The sequence below is a fragment of the Choloepus didactylus genome, chromosome 5 (assembly GCF_015220235.1).
Source record: "Choloepus didactylus isolate mChoDid1 chromosome 5, mChoDid1.pri, whole genome shotgun sequence".
NCBI lineage: Eukaryota > Metazoa > Chordata > Mammalia > Pilosa > Megalonychidae > Choloepus > Choloepus didactylus.
Window position 1 is genome coordinate 5,822,341 of NC_051311.1, and position 25,634 is coordinate 5,847,974.

General features: G+C 40.2%; 1 protein-coding gene across 4 annotated transcripts in view; it reads right to left on the bottom strand.

Moving 5' to 3' along the window:
• The window catches only part of DNAJC1 (DnaJ heat shock protein family (Hsp40) member C1), a 256,895-nt gene that overhangs the window by 56,485 nt on the left and 174,776 nt on the right, over positions 1–25,634 (bottom strand). For all 4 annotated transcript variants that reach the window (XR_005217186.1, XR_005217184.1, XR_005217185.1 and 1 more), the window contains one exon: positions 24,348–24,511. Coding sequence is in view for 1 of the 4 variants with exons in the window: in XM_037837709.1 (XP_037693637.1) it covers positions 24,348–24,511 (164 nt within the window). In the remaining 3 variants the exon portion in view is untranslated. The remainder of the gene's footprint in view (positions 1–24,347; positions 24,512–25,634) is intronic.

Consider the following 25,634-nt stretch of genomic DNA (forward strand, 5'->3'; position numbering starts at 1 on the left):
CACACTGCACCATGTCGTAATCAACCTGTCAAATGACAAATATACAGAGAGAGTTCCGAAAGCCACGAGAGAAACAGCGTGTCACCAACAAGGGAGAATCATAAGATTAAGTTCCAATTTCTCACTGGAAACCAAGAGGCAAGAGGGCAGTGGGATGACATATTTAAGGTGCTGAAAGCAAAAAATTGCCAAATAAGAATTCAGTATCTGGTAAAATTACCTTTCAAAAATCAGGGAGCGATTAAGACATTCCCAGATAAATGAAAGCTGAGGGACTCTGTCACCACTAAAGCAGCCCTTCAGGACTGGCCCGCCAATAAAAAGTTCAAAAAATCAAAAATCAGTATCTACCATTTATTAAAAAGATTTTTGTATGTAGGTTCATCCACAAAACTGACCTTTACTTTCCCTTTTTCATATTATTCTAAATTGATTTTGAAATTGAGATTTACATTAGCTTGAAAAAAGGAGTCTGAGAGTTTTCCCTCGCTGTGTGTTCGAAGAATCTGTACCAGATGGAGGCTATCTGGTCCTTTAGTGTTGGGTGAGGGTGTGTATTGTTTTGCCTTATATAAATTTGGGGTTAAATTTTTAGATGCATAAAAATTATTAGGGTCAAGATTCTTACTTTATCCCTTTACTTTCAACCTTTCAGTGACAGCAGGTTTTAGACGTCTCCCTTGTAAATAACATATGGTTGCTTTTTATTTTATTTTTCCACATGATAATCTTTGTTATTTAACTATCATTTTTAGCCTGTTTCATTTATTGTGGTTACTGAACTATTTGGAATCATTCCCTATCTTAATTCATGCTTTCTATTTACCATGTGTTTTCTTGTATTCTTTCTCTTCTCCTACATTCTTTTGGACTGAACAAGCCCCCTACCCCCATTCCTTGGGTTTAAAAGTTGTACATTCTAGTTTTATTAGTAGATATCCTTACATATTTTAACACAATCACTAAGAAAGTTTTTTGCTTATCTTGCTATCTCCTTCCCTTCAATACCAGGCTGCTAAAGTGTTTCTTTCTGAGTCCCTTCTCCCATCTTCCAAGGGTTCCCGTCATATATTTTAATTCCTTCTTGTTTTTAAACCCTCCAAATTAGTTATCACCATTACAATAATTTCTTTCACAGTCAATATTTTAGTTTTACCAAGATGTTTAACTTTTTTCCCCTCACTATTTTTTCTCACTGCCATCTTCATCCTTCTACATTCAATTTTCTTCCTGCTAAGGCACATCTTTTATAGCCTTCATAGTAACAGTCTACGAGTCTAATTACAAATTGTAAGTCTTAGTTTACCTGCAAATACTGTCATTTTATTTTTATTCTCAAATAATATGCTAACAGGGCATAAAATGGTTTAAGTAGACAATTATTTTTCCTTGGCATTTTCAAAATAGTTTTCCACTTTCTTCTGCTCTCTTTTGGTATAGATGAAAAGACAGTTGTTAGTGTAACCGATGATCCTTTTTCTCTCTGTATTTGTTTTTTAAGATTTGCTATTTGCTTTAATACTTAACAGTTTCTCCTTGATTTGTTTAGATGTTGTGCTGGTTTGGATGTACTATGCCCCGCCAAACGCCAAGTTCTCTGACACAATCTTGTGAGAGCAGACATATTAGTGTTGATTAGGTTGGAACCTTTGGATTAGGTTGTCTCCATGGAGCTGTGACCCACCCAACTGTAGGTGATAACCCTGATTAGATAATTTCCATGGAGGTGTGGCCCCACCCAGTGTGGGCCTTGATTAGTTTATTAGAGCACTGTGTAAGAGCTCTGACAGAAGGAGCTTGCTGCTACAGCTAAGACACACATTTTGAAGATGGCCATTGAAAGTAGACTTTCACTAGTCCAGAGTTTGCCTGGGAAAAACTAAGAGAACACCCCCAGATGCCTAGAGAGAAATGTCCTGGGAGAAAGCCATTTGAAATCAGAACTCCAGAGCAGCTGCGAGCTGTGCACCTTCCAGCTCACAGAGGTTTTCCCGGATGCCATCAGCCATCAGTGAAGGTACCCTGTTGTTGATGCCTTACCTTGGACACTTTATGGCCTTAAGACTATAACTCTGTAACCAAATAAACACCTTTATAAAAGCCAGTCCATTTCTGGTGTTTTGTGAAACAGCAGCATTAGCAAACTGGAACAGATGTGGATTTGTTTTTACTCATCCTATTCAAGATACTGTAGTTTTCGAATATAAGGACTTGTACCTCTTGTCAATTCAGGAAAAATTCCACTGTCTTGTCTTATTATAATACTGCATCTCCCCATTCTCTCCTTTTGCAACTGTCATATGTATGCTGCACTTTCCCACTATCTTTCGTGTCACCTGGACATTCATGTATTTTCCATCCTTATCTCTCGGTTCCGTATCCTGGGTGATTTGGCCAGATGATCCTCTATTTCAGCAATTCTTGCTTCAGCAGTTTAATGCAACAATTTTTTTAAAATCCCAATGAACATTTCATTTCCAGAAATTCTATCTCTTTCCTATCCCGTCATGTTCTTTCATTATTGTTTTAGTCCTTCTTTTATCTCTTTAATTATAAAAGTAATTTTATTGTCTCTTTCACATTGGTTCCCTTACCTTTCTTGCATCTGTTGACTGCCCTCGAAGTTGATGATGTTTGACTGTGAGCACAACTTCACTGAGGGTTATTCCCCTCAGTGAGAGTCCCAAATGCCTGGAGTTTGGGGTAAGCCTGAGAACAGCTTTTGCAATGGTTTCTGCCAGAGCCCTTAGAGTTTCCATGGTTCTGGAGCAGAAATTTTTCTCATTCTCCTTTGCAGAAGGACAGATCTTTGAGACTATTTTTTTTTTGCAGGAGGCTCAGGTCCACCCAGCTGCGGACCCAAGGAAGGGCATGACTTTTGCCCCAAGGTTGAAACCCCCTGCAGGCACCGAGGCTTATATTCCCGTTGTCAGTCCCTACTTATGACTCTGGCTTTGAGTTTTTGCTGTGAGTACTAAAACAAAACTGGCTTTCCATTTTATTCTTTTAATTAAAACTATGGATTTTTTCCCTTAATATTTAATCTTATACTGGAAGGTCAGGGCTCATTCACATCAGCTCAGTTTGCTACATTACTAGAAATCTCCCCAGGAAGCCTAATCTACATTTACTCTTAATTCTGGAACGTCATTCACTTTACCCCTAATTATACAATATGTGTAGGCATATTGTTTTAAGGTGCTAAGAAGGAATCTAGAACTGACTTGTGAGATATAAGGACGGGAAGATGATTTGAAGTAGAATAGCCAACGACAGCAAATAAAAATCTAGGGAAAGGCATGAAGCAGCATATATACAGGAGATGATGGCCTCACACTCAGAACATAAATCTGCAAGAGGGAAAGGATGAGCCTGGGAGTTAAACATAACACGATGGTAGTTACTAAAAAGGTAAATTAAAACCTGACTCTCCTCACACAAACAAATCACGTTCAAAATTGAGGGCAGGATTTGCAAGCTTCAAAGAAAGACGGCTGGGCGCTGGCTGGGGGACGGACAAGGGGACGGACGAGGGGAGGACGAGGGGACGCAGGTTTGGGAAGCAGCTGTGGCCCAGTTGGTGCGTTTGAGAAGAACCAGTGAGATGCGGAGGGGAAACTGCAATGATGTCACTGCAGAGGGCAGAGCACGACGAGTAAATCGCCGTCTGTCAAGCAGCAGCGGCGCAGTGACAGCAGCAGCAACCCTCAGGCAGTGGCCTCAGCTTTCCCCTCCTCCTGCATTCGTCAGCCTTGATGACACACGTGCATTTCCACGCGAGCAGCGTGCTGGGCGCTAGACTGACGACCAGGGCTTAGGTTCTATCAGTTATTTTTCAACCTGCCAAAAGGAGACACTTTAAGCCATAAAATACACCTGCAAAATCACCATTTATTATATAAACAGGTAGTGCACATGGGAGTAGAAGAGCATTTATTTAAATTTCAAAATCTACTTAAAAATATTGTTGGGGGGCCCTGTGTGTGGAAATGTGCATAAACAAGGCACACTCCAACTCCAAAAACGGGTCCTCTCTGGGAGGGGAAGAGGAAAGGGGCTCCGAAAGTGAGAAAATAACTGTTTGACGCAAATATGGCAAATCATCAGCACTGATGAAATTGGGGCTGTGAGAATTAAAGAATCTTCCAGTATGTTGGAAACTGTTTTCAAATCTGAAAACAAACGAGCAATGCTGTAGTAACTGCAGCAGTCTGGCCAGGCCCGCCGTGGCCCGATCGCATCTCCCGGTAGTCATGGGACCCCGCCTTTCAGTGGGTGCCTGGGGTCTAGGAGTCCACCCCAACCTCTTGCTGGAATTGGCCCTGTGACCAAGTTCTGGTCAATGGATGGAAGCAAAAGTGAGAGGTGAAGTCCCCCAGGGGGGGAAGGCCACAGTGGGGAGGCCACGGGGGGGGGGGGGAGCCACGGGGGGAGGGGGGGAGGCCACGGCGGGGGGAGGGGGGGAAGTCACGAGGGGACATGGGGAGGCCACAGTGGGGAGGTGGGGAGGAGAAGCCACAGGGGGATGTGGGGAGGCCACAGGAGGGAGGTGGGGAGGCCACGGGGGGAGGGGGAGGCCACGGTGGCAGGAGGAGGGAGAGGGGAGGCCTGCGTGCGAGGTGGGGGGAGCAGAAGGACCAAGAAGCCTCAGCTCCCGATGACTTCCTACCTTCAGACTTTTACAGAGGAGAGAAATCAACTTCTCTCTTTTCAAAGTCACCATTCATTTGGATTTTTTTAGACACTGACAAAGAAATCTAATCCTAATATACCGAGCCTTGTCAACTGGAGCAATCCATTATTAAACATTATTTTATAAAATAGAGAAATAAAGAACAAATGATTCAAACTAGTTGAAAAATATTAATTTCAAGGCCTACAAATTCATGATGCTGCAAATGGTAAGATTTCTTGATGAGTCAAAAAAAAATCAAATTTGTTTTTTATATAGCTACCTCATGTTCTTTAACCTAACTCTTCACACTGAAGATTATTTAATTTTAGTTACATCCTTAATGTGGATGAAGGTTTATTTTCGGGTCTATTTACACATCTCACTTTGAAGATTCCAGGAGACTGGAGCATTTGGTAGATTGCTATAGTATACATTAATAGCATTTTAATAAGTATAGCGTACCATAAATATTCTAGACTTCAATTTTAAAATACCATGACAAGTAAACAGATTTTAAGGGTTATTTTGCTCTTTGATAAATGTAACAAAAATCTCTGAAACCTCTGAGCTTTCCCAGAAATAAACTGGTCCCCTCTGGAAAGAAATCATTTCTAAGGAATTGAAATGCAGCCCAAATAGTAACAGATAAATAAAGCCTTACAACAATCTCAGGGTGTTTCCTTCTTTCTTCCTTAGGCAGTAAGAGCATCTTTCTCTTCACATAAAGGTAATGACAGACATTTGCTATCAACGATTGATGCCGATTATTTTGTTCAAACTTAAACAGAGAATCTCGGTCAAGGAGTTGAATGCCTGGGTGAACACAAAACTGTCACGCGTGAGGAGACAGCCTGCCAGATTCTCCTCTCCTTCCCCATGACGTGAAGGCAGCCGCGCCAGCCTTCCCGAGGAGATCCACCCCCAACCAGGCGACTCAGGTGCAGGGTCCGTCTGGGGGAGGGTGGGTTTTTGTCTCCAGAAAGTGTTTAATGACTTAAACACTCTAAGAATCAGTCTAACCCTAATCCTGTCCCTACAAAAATTAATACCTATGTGAAAATACCAGTTTTGATGGTCCAGTTAGGATTCGAGCAATTTGCGATACTACCCCCAAGACAACATGGCTTCCGCTGAGGTCAGATGCCCTTCTGGTGAGTTTCATTTCATGAATCTTCTTTATCAGGTGGAGTGAAAAGGACAAGATAATCTGAGCTACGAGATTTGTATCAGCGTTCTAGGCTCCACTGTATGACTTTTAGGAAGTTACTTACCTCTTTGGATCTTACTTCACTCCCTTGCAAAATGGGAATAATAAATTATCCATGTCACAGAGACGAGGTGAAAATTAAAGGAGATGACAGATACTATCCGTTACCCTTTTTCTCCTCCAACTGAAGATTTTTTAAAGGGACTACTCTTAGGTCCTTTCCCAGTACACAGTTTTGCATTTTTTAAACTACAAAGTGATACATAAATGTTGACACTGTCATCCAGCAGATTCCCGCTATGGCAAGAAAGCACAGATCTAAGGACCAGGTCTGAGATGCAGCCTTCGGATTTCTTGAGAAAGGCCCAAGTCTCGCCAAGTCTTGCTGCTAAGTGGCTACATGACCTCGGGTCACTGCATCAACCTTCCTGGCCTGACATCCTTCATAAAACAAAGGATCCCGTTGTTCAGTTCTAAGGTGCGATGAACATACAATTTTAAGTAGCTTATATAAACCCCAAACACACCAGCTGCCCCTCCCACGCCCACCAGCAGCAACCTCGGCCTCGACGCCGCGTGCCACGCTCCATGCGCTCACTTCCCGTCTCCACCCTGTGTCTCCCTTTCTTCGGGAACACCCCTTTCCCAGTGCCTACCTTCTGTCGCCTCCTGGACGCCTCCCCTTTACCTGCTTCCCTGGTCTCCGCCGAGGGCTGCACCAGCCGTGGCTCTAAGTCAGATTTCGTCACTTCCGCGTCACCGGCTGCCCGCTGGACTCCAGCTCCTGTATGTCCCCCACCAGCACCTGCAGCTGAACCCCACTTGTTTAATGGACCTGCCTCTTGCAGTCCAATCAGGGGACAAACCTTGAGAATGGCCTCGGTAAAATCTGGCCTCTGGTCTCTCCTTGCCCTGCCAGCTCCCGAGTTCAGCCTTCACTGTCTCTAACTCAAGCTATGGCAGTAACCTAAGTGGCCTTACCCCCGCTGACCTCACACGCCATTGCAGCGAGACGTTTCTAAACACAGACCAGCGGCCACTCTGCTGGCTACGGACCGTGGTCGCCATCCACTCTTCTGTCCTGGCTGCACCTGCCACACAAACGCACACTCCCTCACCCCTTCCAGCACCCCCACCCAGCTCCCCAAATCGCTCCCTATTGCTGGTCAGGTGCTCGGAACCTTACATATCACACAAATCCCCCCTCCCACTTGTAAATCCTCCCACAGCCCTTTGACTTTTTCCTACGGGGGAGTAAGCGCGCCTTCTGAGAAATGCAGTGTGCGTTGCACGCTGCTCTGCAGGGGCATCTTGCACGGGCTGACTCAGGCCTCGGTGCTCCCTACCTGACCTCCTGGCCGCACGATGAGGCTAAGAGTGCAAGTGCGGGGACAGGACCTGGGCCAGACCCTGTGGTGCCGGTGCGGGGGGCAGTGGTGTGGGCCAGGCTGGCTGCGCCGCCTATTAGCAGAGACCTAGACAAGCTACTCGCCCACTCTGCACCCAGCTCACCCTAACAGGCGCATCACTGGGGTACCAAGCGCACTCGCAAAGGGCACAGGACAGCGCCAGGCACCCAGGAGCCCTGGTGGCTGTCGGCTAAGGCCATCATCAAGAACAGTATGGATTATGCCCAGACGTGCTTCCGTGTCTCTGGGCCCCCGGCCGCACTGATCTACACAAGCAGGCACTCAGCAGCTTGCTTCCTACTTAAAAATATTACAGCCAGAAAAATACTGAACAACAATTCAAGGTGCTACACAGCCAAGTGTAAAATCAAGTGGCAGAGAAACAGTGCTTGTAAGAACTCAGATACGGACGGTCACTGCAGGATGCATCTGGCAGGGAACACAGGGTAAAGTGGAGGTGGGAGACTCCCCGATGTGTTAGCAGCAAGCAGGACAAACCAATGGGGAAGAGTCAGGGAGCATCAGAGGTGTGAGATCAGGAGGGGCCAGGGTGGTAGCAACCAGGGCCTTAAAAAGGGGGGATGAAATGGAGACAGGTAAAAAGGACGGAATAAACTGGACTTGAAAAGACAGGAAGGAGTCCAAAAAAGCCCCAAATCCTAAGTGTATGGCAGTCTATGAATCTATGGCTGGCCGAGGAGCAAGGGCAGATGCGGGGAAGTCGGGAGGGTCAGGTTCTGGTTAGAGGCAGGATTTAAGGTCTCTGCGCTCTGACGTGGGGGTCCAGTAGGAAGCTGGAAGGGAAGGCGAGGGCTCGGCTTTAGGTAAAGATGCTAACTGGAAAGTCATCAGGACGGAGCCAACGGCCAAAAATGTAGCGTGGGTGAGCCGGCAGGGCTAACCTGCGGAGACCAGCGGGGGACTCCGGCGCAGGCTGGGAGAAAGTTCCGCCTCTGCCTCCCGGTAATTTAGGATGGCCTCTAATAACAGGAAGAGTCCAACTAGCGAGACTGTCAGAGAATGTTCCGATCAGCAACATATAAAAACTCAGCAACTGGGAACACCCAGTGAAAATGATGTATTTCTCCAGTCAGAAGGTAAATTCCAGGAGAGGAGGGGCCATTATGTTCTCAAATGTGTGCTGTGCTGAATTCAGGGCCTTGAACACAGCAGTCTGTAAATGAGACTTGAAAGGAAGAATGAAGAAAAAGCGGTGAAAAGTATCCTGTGGATGAAATGATTATTCAATATAGTAGCTGGGATGGTGCAGAAAGATTCAGCAAGATGTTGGATTCAGAGGTACAATGTTCCTGGAAGTACACACCATTTGGAATTGAAGGAAAATGCCTCATAAACTGAAATATAATTTGGAACCAGAGGAAATATGTATCATTACTGGAGTAAGAGTTTGCTTTTTGCCAAGCATGCATATTTATTAGAAGGAAGATTGGAAAGTACTCATTCAGCTGCTTCTGTAAGCTTGGACAAGTCCCAGCTCACTGACCCCTTAGGGGGAGAGCTTAATTTTTTAATCAAATCAAAAAAGACATAAATATGTTGTCTGCCACTAATCAAAATTCTGGTTATGATCAGTACATTTACTTACTGAGTTTTTGTTTATGAACTCAAAATCCACAAACTATGTTAAATTCTTACTGTTACTGGACTGTTTTTCATCTGTCTACATTTTGTTCATACGAGGAGAGGAATATTGAGATTTTTAGGTGTACATAGAAAATAATGGCAAATCTAAAAAAGCCTTATACAGCAACACAGCAGTAAACTTACTATAATATGGTTTACAAAATAATATCCAACTGTATAGTTTTTGATCCTATCAATCATTTTGAATCATTTCCTATATGTTGATTTTCAAATCAGTGTGTTTTATACTTAATTTTCTAACATCTCAAAATTTTCTAATACAGGTTTTAAAAATTACTATCACTTAGGAGAAAAATTACTGTTTGACAGAATAGGGTTTTCAACTTCTCTGCCAAGAAGAGATGATGTAGGCTTTTGTAGTTATACAGAGAAAAATTTACAGCGTTTGTAGATGAACTTCTCTTACTTTTTTATGCTTGTTTGTCCCTCCAAGCCAAACTAGTCACAAAATAAGGTGTGAATTTGTTAACCTCATTTGCCACTGCATAAATCTTGACCCTCATCAAGCAAAGTGGAGGAAAAAGGGTCACTATTAAGTGGTTAATAAAAGTTACACTAAAATTCCTGCATAAATTACACAAAAATTAAACTGTTATCCTTAAATTGGTCTGTACAACTTAGCTAGTGGCCCTTAGAGCTCAAAAGTGCTAATTCAATTATTTTTTTATTAATTAAATGCTTCTAGGCAATTGTTTTAATGCAGAAAACGATGATAAAAAAAAAACACTGGTAATTTGGTTGTACAACAATCAGGCACATAGATCAAATACACTATAGTTTGAATAGGTAATTAGTTCATTTTAAAAGTCGATATTCAATGTTAGTTATTTGGCTGAAGAAACTCTTATGAGCTATTTTCATAAACTATATTACATTCTTACAATTTTGGAAAATGTGACTCTTTGAATTGAGAAGAAAAAACTTAAAATGTCAAAGAAAAAAGTATGCATCTTCATGCATTCAGAACATCAACGACAAAATATAAACAGATTTCTAGAATGTTTAAAAATTGAAAAAGAACTGCTTTAACTTCAGATTTTCTTAGGCATTCCAGGTTAAACTGAATTAAGTGTAACTTCCAGAGGTGAACCAAATGTGGATATTAAATGCCTTCAGGATTGAATGGGCATGACCTCATTACAGGCAGCACAGGGTAATGGCCAAATGTATAGGGTTTGGGGACAGAGAGACCTCATTTTGAAGCTGAGTTCCACTATTTACTAACTATGTAAACCTGGGCAAGCAACGCAATTACCCTAAGCTTGGGCCACTCGCCAGGAAACGGGATGACGAAGCACTCACAGAGTTGGCATGTAGCTCACCGTCACTGCCTGTTACACGGCAAACAAGCAGCCAACTTTAGCAACTGCTGCTGGACTATTATTTTATCATGAAGGGAGCTACCTGATACATTTTTGGAACTCTTTAAATGGTTCCAAACCATCTGTCAAATTTAGTATGGCAAATCGACATCAAAGCTTTCTCATTTTCCCAGTATGGCTGACTAGGATTGGATCATCGTCTGTTGGAAACTAGCAATTATATGTGTGCACACAAAAGCACCGAAGGACTCACCACGTAGTAAGGATTTATCCGTCCATATGTGTGCACACAAAAGCACCAAGGGACTGGCCATGTAATAAGGATTTATCCATCTGTATATGTGCGCACAAAGCACCAAAGGACTCACCACGTAATAAGGATTTATCCATCCATACATGTGCACACAGAATCACTGAAGGACTTGCCCTGTAATATGGCTCTATCCATCCAGAATCTAAGGGAAGACAAACCCCAGAGATGCAGGGAGGAGCTCGCAGCTGCACCTGTCCTGAGAGCATTTATGAGCCTGCAGCCTCAGGGAACAGAAGATAAACTCCAGAGCCCAAACAAAGTGGGAGGTCTAACAGAATCGCCCCACCTCCCCAATAAAACTGGGATTTCTACTGAAGGTTATAGCCTCAGTTTAAGGAGAATAGGAAGAAAAATAATCTACCATATACCTCCCACCCCCATGGTACTTTAAGGAAAACTGTGGGGGGGTTGGCACTGAGCACCTCAGGGGATGATAAACAGTTCCCAAGAATTTGCAACCATGAGCTGGCCCTCACCATGATTTAGAGCCCAAATTCATATTACCTGGGCAATCCAAAAATTCCCCAAGCCTTGCATTTCTTTTAAAGTGGTTCTATGCTGGTAGTGTCACATGGTGCCTGGACCTCAAAGAGTTCAACAATTTCCAAGGAAACATCAGCTCCTAATAATAATGATAATAATAAGAATGAAAAAAAAAAAAACTTACAAAGTACATAAAGAAATCAGAAGAAACACAAAGGAGAAAAAGATCCACAAAAAATTTTATATATTAGAACTGTCAGATATGGATTATAAAGCAAATATGCTTGCTGTGCTTAAGAAAAGAAAGACAAGTTTGAGAAGATCAACAGGAAATAGAAAACTAATTAAAAACTAAAGATTTCTTAAAAGTACCAAGTAGAAACTCTAGCAATTAAAAATTTTAAAAACCAAAACATAAAATTCAATGAATAAGTGTAAAAGCAAATTAGACATAGCTGAAAGTAGAATTAATGAACGGAAGATAGGAGAGAAAAACCATCCAGAATGCAGCCAAAGGAGACATAGGTGTCAAAAATACGAGACATGGGATAGAGAGAGAGAGACAATTTAACAAATGTCTATCAGAGCCTCAGAATAAGATGAAAATGAGACAAAGTAATTATATAAAGAGATAATAATTGAGGTTTTCCCTTGGACTGAAAGAAGCACCTTGCTATTCAAGAAGCCCAAGAAATCCCAAGTACAGTAAATAGACAGACATTAGCATCTAGGAATTTAATGGGGAAAATGGAGAACACCAAACATACAGAGAAGTTCTTTTAAAAGCCCTTTAAAAGGACTGTGGCTAAGATGACATTATTTTCAAAGGAACAACAATTAGACTGACACTGGGCAGTAAAAATTGAAGTCAGAAGACAGTAAAATGATACCATCAACATCAATCTAGAATTCCCGGCAAAAGCATCTTTTAAGAATGAAAGCAAGTTAAAAAGTGTGAATGTAAATTATTGCATGCATACACATCTTCACTACTTGAAAACGGTCCAAAGCTTGTTCTTCTGATGTGGGGTTGTTTAAAACACGTTTTAAAAATAGTAATAGCTTATTACTGTAAAAAATTCCTATATCTCATGCTTTTTCCTTCATTTCTGCAATTATGTTAAGATGGTTTGATGCATGCCTATTTGCCCAAGTTAAAAGGATGCTTCCTGCCCTGGAATGTTCATCTTCTATACAGGTTTTGGCTCATTTGCAGCCATGTTTAATATTCATCTGTTTTTAGCTAACAGTTTAATTTTTTCATATTTGCCTTTGTAACAAAGGCAATATACCAAAACTAAATGTCTACAAGAGGGGGATATAAGGGAGGGGTATGGGATTCTTGGTGGTGGGGGTGTTGTCTGACCTTTTTATTATATTTCATTTTTAGTTTTTCTTTTTTTATTATTCTTACTTCAAAATTTTTTTGAATGTGTTCAAGGGCTGATTGTGATGATGACTACATTAAATTAGAAAAAAATAATCACTATTCCAATTTAAAAAATGAAAAATTAAAGACAGATTCACACAAACAGAAACTAAGTTTTTCAACAATAGTCCCCACTGAAGTAAAGTCTAAAGGATGAACTTCAGGATAAAAGAAAGTGATTCTCAGTAGAAAATCTGGGGAACAAAAAGAAAGGAAGAAAAAATGTGGGTAAAGCTAATCACTGACTGTATAAAACAAAAATAATGATGTCTTACAGTGTTAAAAAAGATAGAATTAAAATGCAATATAAGGGTGACATAACAGCCAAGAAAGAGGAATAAAAAGAGGTACCATGTTCCAAGGCCTTCATATTACTCAGCAGACAGGCAAAGGTACTAATCAACTGTGGGTAAGCTAATGATTGTTACGATTTCTATAGGAACCAATAAAAGAACAGAAAAAGAGTGTATAACTTGGCAACTATTAAAGGGGAAAAACTGTTTCAAGAAAAACAAAACAATCAGTTCCAAAGAAGGAGAGAAAGAGAAGCAACTTAAGTTGGAAGTGCATATCAGACATATGAGTAAATAATTAAGTTGGCTTAAGTTGGCTCATTTGCAACCATGTTTAACATTCATCTGTTTTTGGCTAACAGTTTAATTTTTGTCATATTAAATAATTACTATGTTGAAAATGGGATGGTATTGGGGAAAAATACAATCAATGCAAACTACAGTATGTAGTTAACAGTTAACCGTAACACTGTAATATGCTTCCGTTAATTGTAACAAAGGCAATATACCAAAGCTAAATGTCTATAAGAGGGGGATATAAGGGAAGGGTATGGGATTTTCTCTGAAGTTCAGAGAAAAAATCCAATGTAGAGATAAAACCTTGGGAGCTATCAGTATAAAGATGGTATTTAAAACCAGGAGATTGGTGAGATCACTCAGGAAGTGAGTGCTGACCACCTAAAAGATGAAGCCCTGGGATGCTCCAACATACAGAGATGGGAAATGAAGAGAAACAATTAATGACTGAGATTTAAAAAAATAAAATGCAACTATGAACTAAATTCAAATGGAATATAAATACTTAAAAATCACTATGGAACATATACCAACAATTGATCAAGTATTCAGCCACAAAGAAAACATCGTGATATATTCTAAGATACAGAAATCATCTATGCCACATTCTGACTATAAAGCAATCAAAGAGATCAACAACAAAACGAGAACCAACAACTATAACTAACCATTTTGAAATTTTGTAAAACTCTCCAACATAAATCAGAGAAAATAAAAATGAAAACTTAAGGCCTATTTAGAAATAAAGAGAACATTTTATAAGTAAAAATTTATGGATGCAGCCAAAACAGTACTCAGAGGCAAATTTATAGCCTCAAACGCATTCATTAGAAAATAATGAGATAAAAATTCAACTAAGAAAGCCAAAAGAAAGTACAGGGAAGGAATGAATAAAGACAAAGTTAGAAATTAATGAAACGTAAAACAAAAAAAAATGACTTGATAAATAAAATCAAGAGCTGGTTCTTTCCAAGAAAGAGAAAATAGAAAACCCAGACACACAATAAATAATGTTAAGGATGATAAACAGATATAATTACAGGCACAGAGGATATTAAAATAGTATAAAATGAGAACCAACATCAACCTTTAATAATTACATGCCATAGTTATTCTCTATTATTTCTTTAATCATGACAGAGGGATAAATAATGACAGTTCTATAAAAATCTCCCAAACATTCCTTGTCAGCTGTTTTGAAATACCCAAACACAGGTGGAATGGAGAAATAAAAAAGAATCCTAATTCTTAAGTAAAAGATTTGTTTAATGATAGTTCATGAGAGAGTTTTGTTATCAAGCTGAATCTCTGTCTACTGTTTCCAGGTCTCCTATTCTCAGTTTTGAGGTTCAGATTAAACTATATGTAAAAAGCATAATAATAATTATAATAGTAAACACTTTAACAGTTCTTATTACATGCCAGCTATCAAACTGCTTTACATACACTAACTTGTACAATCCTCACCAGAACCCAATTAACGTCCCCATTCATAACAACAAAACAATGAAGTCACTATGATCCCCGTTTTTGTTCCAAAAATGAAAATTTCCATAGTAAAGATGATAAACAACTGGATCATGATTGTCTTGAAATGCTGTCAAGCAGAGGTAATAAGAAAGAGAATGCTGCTTGCAGATGTCAAGTCAAACACACAGGTTTCTCTGCATGATATGATCACCAGAAACGAACAGGTGCTGCCCCAAGGCCCTTCTTTCCAGCTGCTTGGCTGACTCCTCCTGCTTCAAGTTCAGCTCAAGGGTCACCAGATCTCGCGCCAGGTCCCCCTCTGCACATGTGGATGACTGTGCTTCTGTACTGTGCCAGAAGCACTGTCACTGCTCGACTGTGAACTTCCAGGGCAGGACTAGAAAAGCAGTCACAAAAATACCACATACGTAGAATCCAGTCATTGCTTGTTGAATAAAAGAAAACCTCTGAAAAAAAGGTTTTGGCCCTGTTTCCATTCCACTTAAATCTCCTCTGCATCATCCCTTCTGCTATCCTCCTTTTTCAGCTCTGTTCCCAAATTACTGCCATTTGTCCCAAGCCTCTCACCCCGTCTTCTGTGCCCCCCTTTAAGGCCTTGGCTCCTTCAATCATCTGCTTTTCATGATTTCGGGTTGAACCTCATCCTCTGCCCTTTATCCCTGGCATTAAAAACAACATCCCAAAATGCTTCTCATTAAAGAAACCTTTCCTAAACCCTGCGTCCCCAGCAAGCCACCTTCCCTTCTGTATTCCTTTCCCCACCAAAGTCCTCATCTTCTTGCATATTGGATTCCACCCTTTTTTCCTTAACTGAAATTATTCTCAGTTTAGTCACTGATGACCCCAATCTTCAAGTTGAAAAAAAAATGCTGAGTTTTCTCTATGGCACATAAGCTGTTCTATTCTGTGGCTTTTCTGTTTCTGCAAGTCTCCTTTTCCTTTACTGACCCTTCTCAGTCTCCTCTGCTGAGTCCTCTTCTTCCAGCTGTCTAGTAAAGGCAGATCTCCTCCAGGCAAATTCTCTGGGCTGTCTTTCCATCTATCCATCCATTCATCCAACAAATATCAAGTATCTATCTAGGCACAGTGTACAGAGTGGAGAACAAACAGGCTGGCTCATGCTACGTCTGGCAGGAGACACAGACCAAACAAACGCACACAACCAGACAAGTCACAAACACGTCTTCCCAGACCCCATCATAATTCCTCTGTGAGCAGCATTTGACGTGGCTGACCTTTCTCTCCTTTTAAAGCTCTCTGACCTTTTTGTCCACTACCTCTCAATCCGCTTTACCAGTTCATCCTTCTTTCCCCTCAATCCCCTGAAACACATCGTTTCTGTCCGTCTCCAACCCCTCCAGCTGGCTCTGGGGCAAGCCATCTCTCTCCTACACTGCTGCAATGGTGTCCTACTGTCTTCCAGCACCCACGGGCACCTGGCCCAGGCCATCCTCCACAACGTGAGCTTCTGAAAATGCATATCTGGTCATATCGTTCATTGCTTAAAATCCTTAGACTTGACCATTGCTTTCAGAGTAATGACAAGAACCCGTGAATGTCCTGCCAGACCTCCCATGGTGTAAGGCCTTCCCCCCTCATCTTCCACCAACAGTGCCCCTTGCTGCTATGCTCCCACCACACTGACTATCTTCCAACAGTCCACCTGGCCATTCTTTGGTGCACGCTGCTCCCTTCTTCCAAGGACGCTCTTTGCAAATCTCCCTCCCTTTGGTCTGGCTGCTTTCCACACATCCTTGGCTCTCTTCTGAAATGCTGCTTTCTAGTGGAAGTCACCCAGACTAAATGTGGGCCCCCCCATTATACACTCTCACAGCACCAAATACCTTTGTTTCTCAATACCTACCATAGTTGTAATCTTACCCTAAATTACAAGAGTTAATCCAATGACTCTTCAACATCTACCTGCTGAAAATAACTGTAAGCTTCATGGGAAATTGAAGTTTTTCTTTTAATCCGTCATTGTACACATTTACCCAGCATGGTGCCTGGTAGGGGCACAACCAAGATTTTTACTGCTGGAACTCATGAAGTAGCTGTTATTTTTTTAGGCACCGTGCCAAGACCCAGGAGCATAAAAATGAATGACACAGTTCCTTCTCCTAATAAACAAAGACACATGAATAATTATTACACAAGCTATCTGTAGTGTGGAAGGAGGACGGGGTGGTGGTTTTGGAGTCGGAGGCACCCTCAGGCCTGGCCCCACCACTTACCAGTTAGCTGTGATTTCAGGCAAGTCCGGATTTTATTTCTGCATCATTTCCAGAACTTCTTTCCTTTCCATTCTCACTCCACAGTTTCAATCTATTACTGCTAGAGTCATCTTTATAAAACAGAAGGCAGTATGTCAACACCCCACTGCTTCTAGCTAAAAATCCAAAGACTCCCCATTACATAAAAAATAAGTCTAAATGTCTTAGCCTGGCATTCAGAACTTGCACATTTTGCTCCCTACTGTCTGTCTTACTTTGCCAGGGCTGCTATAACAAATACCACAGTCTGATCAGCTTACACAACAGGAGTTTATTGGCTCACGGCTTTGGAGGCTGCAAGTCCAACATCAAGGTGCCGACAGGCCCTGCTTTCTCCGCGGTCTGCAGTGTCCTGGTGGTGGCATGACGGCCATCCATGACTCGGTGTCTGCCTGTCACATGGCCTTCTGTCCCTTTCCATCCCCTCCTGCCTGTGTCCAAATCTCCTTTGTGTACAAGGACTCCAGCCACGCAGGATAAAGGCTCGCCCTCACTGAGCTGGCCTCATCTTAACTAACGACACCTTCAAAGGTCCTGTTTACAAATGGAGCCACATCCACAGGCACGGGGGTGAGGACTTGAACTCGTCTTTGTGGGGGACGTGATTCAGGCCCCAACACCATCTTTCTCTACAGCCTTATCTCACACTACACTCCCACAGCATCCAGAATCCAGACACACTGGTCTACCATCTTACCTCACCTTATCCCAGCTCACCTAGTCTTATCTTGAACATGCTTCCAAATATCTGCCTTTGTGTCTCTACTTAATATGTCTTTCTTCCAAGAGTTCACTCTCTACTTTGAGTATCTTCCGGTTATGAGAAAGTGATTTCCATGGTACACTGGTGAAGGATCTTCTGCATATAATTTGGCTTAACATATAAATCAACCACAGGAAGGAATAAACTGAGCACATTTATGAGAGTGGTCGGATCCATATGACAAATTAATAAACTGGCATTGTGGGGTATACTCTGGCCTCCTGGGTATTTTATTTTGGCAGAGAAAGTTATAATTTTCTCAATACTATCCATATTGTTGTGTTACAAAAACTCTCCTTAAAAAATTAGTACTAGGAAAACTGCCTTTCTGGTCCAGCAACTTGAATCTAATCCAGTTTCAAAATATAGTCCTGCCCCTATTATCCCTAGCTGTGAATATTCTGAGATACTCCCAGGAACTTTAAAATGATGGAAATAAGATTGTCCTTAAAAGAAAAAAAAAAAAACATGAATGAAAAGAACATGTAACGGGTATTGAATGACTGAGTGAAGCAAATTGGTGGGAACAGTTTAATTCAACAACCCAATTCAAGTCAATGCCCACTTACCCTACAGAAGGGCCCTGGTGAATATGAGGATACAAAGGAGATGAATCCAACTACCTACCTGTTTATAGTAGACTAGAGGTGGGAGATAAGTGACCAGCTAGTTATAACACAAGACTTATATCTCAGCTTCTTCCTTAAAAATAGCTACTTATATTATTAACAAAAGACTGAGTACAGGGGAAAACTAAACCCTAAACTGCGGAGTAGAGAAAAAAACCTTTACATTAGAAATGGAAGATCAGATGCAAATATGGACACTGCTTTTTTTTTTAAACTCTCTCTCCACAGGTATACCTAATTATATTTTAAATATTATCAAAAACTACTTTTGCAAACTGAAAGCAGGAATTCAAACAGACCTTTGCACTCTGACAATCACAGCAGCATTATTCACAGCTGCCAGAAGGTGAAAGCAACCCAAGTGTCCATCAGCAGAAGAATGGATAAATGAAATGGAGTGTATATCCCTACAATGGGGCACCGGTCAGCCGTAAGTTCTGATACATGCTACAAAAGGAACTAACCTTGAAGACATCATGTTGCATGAAATAAGTCAGACACAAAGGACAAATATTGTACGATCTCGCTTATATGAGATAATTAGCATACACACTCATAGAGTCAGAAATTAGAATACAGAGTACCAGGGAAGCGGGTGGGGGAGGGAACAGCTTGACGGAGAGTCCTGGTCGTGGACGGTGGCGACGGGAACACGGCACTGACTGTAAACACCACCACTGAATTGAACACCTGAAAGCGTTTAAAATGGGAAATTGAGGGTTGTATTTATGTTACCAGAATAAAAATTTTTTAAGAAAATCCATAGAACTGTCCAACACAAAAAGTGAACCCTAAATTAGACTACAATTAATAATACAACTAAAATAACACTGTCTCATCAGTCACAACAAAGGCACCATGCTAAGGAAAACGTTAATAATAGGGAAAACTGCACGTCTGGGCTGCGTGATAAATGAGAACTGTATGTTCTAAATGATGTTTCTGTAAACCTATAACAGCTCTAATAAAAAAATCAGTTTACTTTTGGGAAGCATTTAGTAGACAATGATTTGTTTTTCAATGATCTCTTTCCCTCTGCCCCCCAAAATCTAATTTATCTAAGTATCTGCTTTATTCGACATCATAATCCTAAGACACAAGTGCTTCATTTAGAGATACAGGAAAAAAAACACAGGAAATCATATTCAGCTATTCAGTAATATGATGTCATACCAGAACAAGTAGCATATTGGCTGTTAGGAAGTGGAAAGCTCTCAGATTTCAAAGCAACATAGATGTGGTAAGATTCAAGGTGGTAGAGAACAGTGGTGTGGTGAAAGTCATTAATTATAAGATGTACAGGCTTAACAAAAGACCCACTTAAAAATTTAATTATCAATATTATCCTGACATTCTTAAACCTGATTTTAAACTGGTTTTCCATTGTTGAAGGTTTCCAAGGAGAAAATAAACTTGTCATTAAAAAGTTGAAGTCAAAAAGCCATCACAAGAGAAATGGTTGTTAAAAAAAATAAAAAAGTTTCGTGGCCCTCTCTGAAATACATTCTTTGGATGACATTATAGAACTAAAGGTAAGTTTAGAGTTAGGCTACTATGTGTTTGTCACTTGTACAGATATATTTCATTTAATTCTCATGGTATGCTTTGTTATCTATGTTCCTTCAATATATGCACAGATGTCATGTGTACAAAATGGCATATAAATCTTGTGTACATGTTTTAGTCAACACAAGGGCATTTTTCTCATTTTGCACTTTCACGTTATCATAGTCTGCTAAGCTCCAAAGCCAAGCTGCGATCATTCTTTCTTTTTCCACTCAGAGAAAGCTACTGTAACAAGATGAGTTACTGACAATTTAATATAGCAGGACATGAAAACTTTTACTGCTTAAAAGAAGTACGTCATCGTTTGGAACTAAACACTGCTTACTGAAGCCATTACGTTCCGCTACACATGAAGAGCGGGGGAGAAAATCAGTGTAAGTGGAAGCACTGAAGGGAAGCGCGAGCTAATCGGGGGGTTCCTGGGGCCCTGGAACTGGGAGGGTGATGGGTTTGCAGATCCTGGAGCTGTGTGGCACTGCTGCATGTCTGCCCAGCCGAGGGGGGTGGGCCTGGCAGGCAGGAGGGCACCACAGTGGCCCCAGCAGGCCGACGACAAGCAGCAACTCCACCGGGCGGCTTGTGTTTCAGAGACCCCCGGGCACTGTGACCCAGAGAACGAGTGACAATGGTTGGTGATGGCTTAGAGTCAGAAATTTGCTGGGAAAATCTAGCAATTTGACATTTTTGAACACTAGTGCTATAAAACAAATTACACCTCTGGCAGAATCTTGCAAAATACTGGTATTTAGACAATATTTATAGAAGGCCATCTTAATATGCTTAAAATTAAGATCTTAATAAACTAAGAATATCAAATACGTGAACAGTGAACAAATACCCAGTTTTTTGAGCTCTCAAATCACTGGTCCTTTATCTCATGATGATCAAAAGAGTCCCGGAGAGTATTTTTAATAGCTTCATACAATAACTAACTCATTGAGGTGTGTTCTCTTACTAACAACAGTAAGAGACAATGGTCAGAGAAAGTTTTCAATTTCTTTTTGACGTTTTGCTTAACGGGATAGACATCTTTAATACAAAAGACCAACTCAGCAAAGTGCATGATTTTCTGGTAGGCAAGGTTCAAATTTACCTTTATGAAGTCGGCAGGTAGTTTAGATCTAATATTGCCATAGCCAAATTATTTTGAAAACATAAAAATGCTTTAGAAAGTTTATGTAAAACAATTAATCTTATTAAGGGTAAACTAATGAACGATCCAATATTCAGTGGTAAACTAATACGATCAATGATGAATATGCATGCTGAGTCCTAGAGTAACAAATATAAGCCTTGTGACTGAGACTTCAGTTATTGCCAAACTAATTATAATAAAAAGATATAAAAAAAGAAAATCCTGTTCTTAACAATAAAACAGTTCAATCTAGGTAGTTTTAGATAGTTGAAGATTAAACAACAAAAATGTATCACGAATACCGCAATGTACTCAGGGTTAGTTTCTTATTGTTCCATTAAGACACAGGAAAGACAATGATTTTGATAGGTTACACTCATCTCGTTAGGCAAGTAGCAGGAAGGTAAATGACTATAACTCACAATTAACTAAACTACACTGAAAGCAAAGGGCATGAAGCCCAACTCCGTCTGCCTGAGAGGCCCTCTCCTCCGGGGGAACTGCGAGGTGGGAAGTCACAGCTTGGTGGGCCCTGACCTTGCAGGCCCCCCACCCCCCACCCTAGCTCCTCCAGGCTGGAACACTGCCTCCTCAAGAATATAACTTTTAAAGACTTTTTTTTTTTCCTAGAGCAAGCAAATCAATCAACTAGCAAAGAGCAAGGTGCAGCGCTAACAGTCAGACAAGGTTTCCTGGCTGCAAGGAAGGCGGGAGTTTCAGGGACTTGCTCCCTCTGAGGCCTTCCCTCTTGGCCCACCAGGCCCACCCAGCTGAGACAATGAACAGCAAGAAGGGTGCCGGACCATGGTTTTACTTTTATTTTATTTTATTTTGGCAGTTCCTCAGAAAGTTAAACATGGAATTATCATATGACCCAGCAATTCCACTCCTGTGAGATAAATATTTACCTATATCTATATGTATGTATGTATCTCCAAGAGAACTGAAAAGGGTACTGAAACAAAAACCTGTGCACAAACATTCATAGGAGCACAGTAGCCATAAAGTAGAAACAACCCAAATGTCCATCAGCTAATGAATGGATAACCAAAATGTGTTATAATCTTCAGCCTTAAAAAGAAACAAAGAAGTGTTGTATGCTACCACATGGGTGAACCTTGAAAACATTACCTGAAGTTAGAAAAGCCAGACATAAAAGGCACATATTGCATGATTCCAATTATATGAAAAGTCTGGAAAAGGCAAATTCATAGAGAAAGAAAGTAGATTAGTGGTAGCCGGGGGGTGGGGGAGGGTGGACTGGAACTAACTGCTAACAGGTTCGGGGTTTCTTTTTGGGGTCATGCAAATGTTCTCAAATTAGATAGTGGTGATGTTTCACACTATAGTGAATATACTCAAAATCACTGAAGCATACACTTTAAAATGGAGAATTGTATGTTAGGTGAGATATATCTCCATAAAAATCTAGTTCATCATGTTTAGTGAAACAGCAAAAGCTTAATAGTGAAATGATGAAAGCTTTCTTTGAGATTAGGAATGAAACAAGATTATGTACTGGAGAGTCTAATAATAACAAAGGGGAAAACATGTATAACATACAGATAAACTATTAGAATTAATAAATTTAGTAAAGTCGCTAAATACAAGGTCATTATACAAGAATTAATTGATTTCTATATATGAAATACAATTAGAAAATGAAATTTAAGGAACAATACTATTTATAACATCATCTAAAAACACCAAATACCCAGGAATAAATCTAAGAAAAAACATACAATATCTACACAGAAAATGCTGTAACACCTTATTGAAAGAAATATTAAAAGACCTACATGAATGCATTTATTCACAGGCTTTCAATTCAATACTGTCAAGATGTCAATTCTCCCTAAATTGATCTATATATTTAGTGTAACCCCCAAGCCCTCCCCCAAAAAGTCTCAGCTGAATAATTTGTGGAAAAATAACAAGATGTCTATAAAATTTATATGAAAATGTAAAATGGTATAAATAGCTAAGGTAACCTTAAAGAAAGAACACAAAGCTGGAGAATTACTGTATCAGACAACTGTTACAAAGCTACACAACGAAGCCTGTGTGGTGCTGGCACAGGACGGGCAAGAGGACGGACAGAACCAAGCAGGGCATCTGGAGACAGACCCACAGTCACAAACACTTGTTGTACGACAAAGATGGCCTCTGCCCCACCACAGGAAGAAGCCTCTTCATTAACTGGTACGGGGCCAACCTGTTCTGAAAAGTTTAATGAAAAAAAAGAAACTTGAGGTCACCACTTAACACCAAACACAAAAATCAATTCCAGGTGGACAGTAAATGTAAATGCGAAAGATGGAACAGGAAGGCTTCCAGAGAGTAGGATATGGGAAGATCTTTATGATCTTTATAATCTTGAGGTAGGAAATGATTTCTTAAACAGCACACAAAAAAATATCAAAAAAAGGAAAAAACTGATGATTAAAATCAGAAAATATTAGTAACTTCTGATTATCAAAAGATACTATAAGAGAGTAGAAATGTAAGTCAGAGTGGGAGAAAATATGTGCAAAAGACTCACTTCTGAAATATATATTAAAAACTCTTCTCAAATTAGTAAGAAAAAAGGCGACCCAATTTTAAAAAGACCTGAAAAGGCACTTTACATAGGAGGCTACTGATGTTCAATAAATGTCAGAAAAAGTGCTCAATTTTACTATTCACCAGGTATATGCAAATTAGACCATAATTAGATATCACCACATATCTACCAGAATGGTTAAAATATAAAGATTGGACCCCAAGTGTTAGCAAGGATGTAGAATAATGGGAATTTCATACCCTGATGCTAAAGTATAAATGGATACAAACATTTTAAAACCTGCTTGAATTATTTATTGTAGTTGAACTATGCATATCCCCAAATCCTGCAACTTAACTTCCAAAATAGAACACTACACGTACGTTCACTAAGACATACTAGAATATTCACAGGAAAATTATTCATTGTTGCTCAAAACTGGAAACAACTTAAACATTCAAGGAAGATAAGCTGTGGTATATTTATCAATGGACTATTATATAGCAATGAAAATAAACAACTGCTATACACAACAACAATGGGTAAATCTCACAATATTCAGTAGAGGAAGCCAGATGCGGAAGAGTACAAACGGGATGACTCCATTTATGTAAACGTTACAAAGCAGGCACAACGAATTTAGGGCACAAGAAAACGGACCAGTGGTTCCCTTTTTAGCAGAGGAGGAGGAAGTGTCAGGGAAGTTCTGGACGCTGACAACGTTCCATTGCTCGGTCTTGACCACGGCTGACCCGGCTCACTTTCTGAGAGTCCACTGAGCTGCAAAGCTGTATTTTATGTACCCTTTTGCAGGTGTTTTACCCAATTAAAACAAGTTTTTCAAAGTTTATTTACCTGTTTTTTCTGGGTTCTGTTCCTGTCTTCCAGCCAATCATCCATTTGTTCCTCAATTTCTTCTATAGAAGTTCCATGATCATAAGATTGAATATGCGTACTTTCTAATGGCGTGTATACAGGAAATTCAGGTTTGGGTTTTTTTACTTTAACTTTCTTCTGTTCTAAAAAATATTTAAAAGAACCAATTATTGAGATTTGTTAAGAATAAAAAGAATTTCTAACATTTTATTCACAGAACATATCTTGAAAGAATACAAGATTACAATTCTTTTATCAAAATAAAATTGCCTGCTATAAACAGCTGGCTCTAAGTTCCAGTGTAATTAACCACTGCACTCTTTAAAAATAAAACTCAGAGGTGCTGGGGGTGGGATGATGTTCATGACGTAACCACCTTATCAGTTTGTTTACAACTTTAGTTTTCAAAGTGCTTTTCATCAACTATTTCATTTTGGCACAATGAAAAGAGCCTGATCTTTAGTGTTTTAATCCAACCGTAATCATGTAATAGTTACATTATTTTAGGCAAGTACCATAATTCTTAGAACAAGTGCTGATTTTCACATCTGTAAAAGTGAGCTAACTAACCTCATAAAGTTGCTGTGAGGATTAAAGGGATTTATATAAATATATAACCCCTAACATACCTGGCACAAAGTGGGCCCCAGAAAGAATATCTGCGATTCAGAGGACAAGCAGAAAGTTTTCATTTGGAATATATAAAGAGATCTTACAAACTGACAAGCACCGAAACAGCCCAGGAGAAAAGGGGCAAAGGTCATAAATGGGCAATCCACACACATTCAAACGGCCAAGAAGTAAGAAAAGGTGCTCACACTCAAGGTTATAGTCGCACAAATTAAAGGAGTACAATATGATTCTACACCTACCATACGGGAAGACATTTAAAAATCTAATGAAAATCTAATAAAACCTATTGCTGCCAGGGAAACGGGTATCGACATGCAGGCGGAAATGTGAATTATTGTATCACAGCCTTTTGAGAATGCAATCTAAGGACATCCAGCATAGTAAAATATATAACTTTTCTCCAGCAATTCCCCCAGAAATAAAAGAATTAGCATGTAATGGTGTGTGTGTGTGTGTAAATGTACATGTGACTGTAACTGTACATGTGGATGTACATGTGACTGTAACTGTACATGGGGATGCCTGTGTGAATGTAACTTTGTATATGTGTATGTGACTGTAACTGTATGTGTGCATGCACATGTGCCTGTAACTGTACATGGGGATGCCTGTGTGAACATAACTTTGTATATG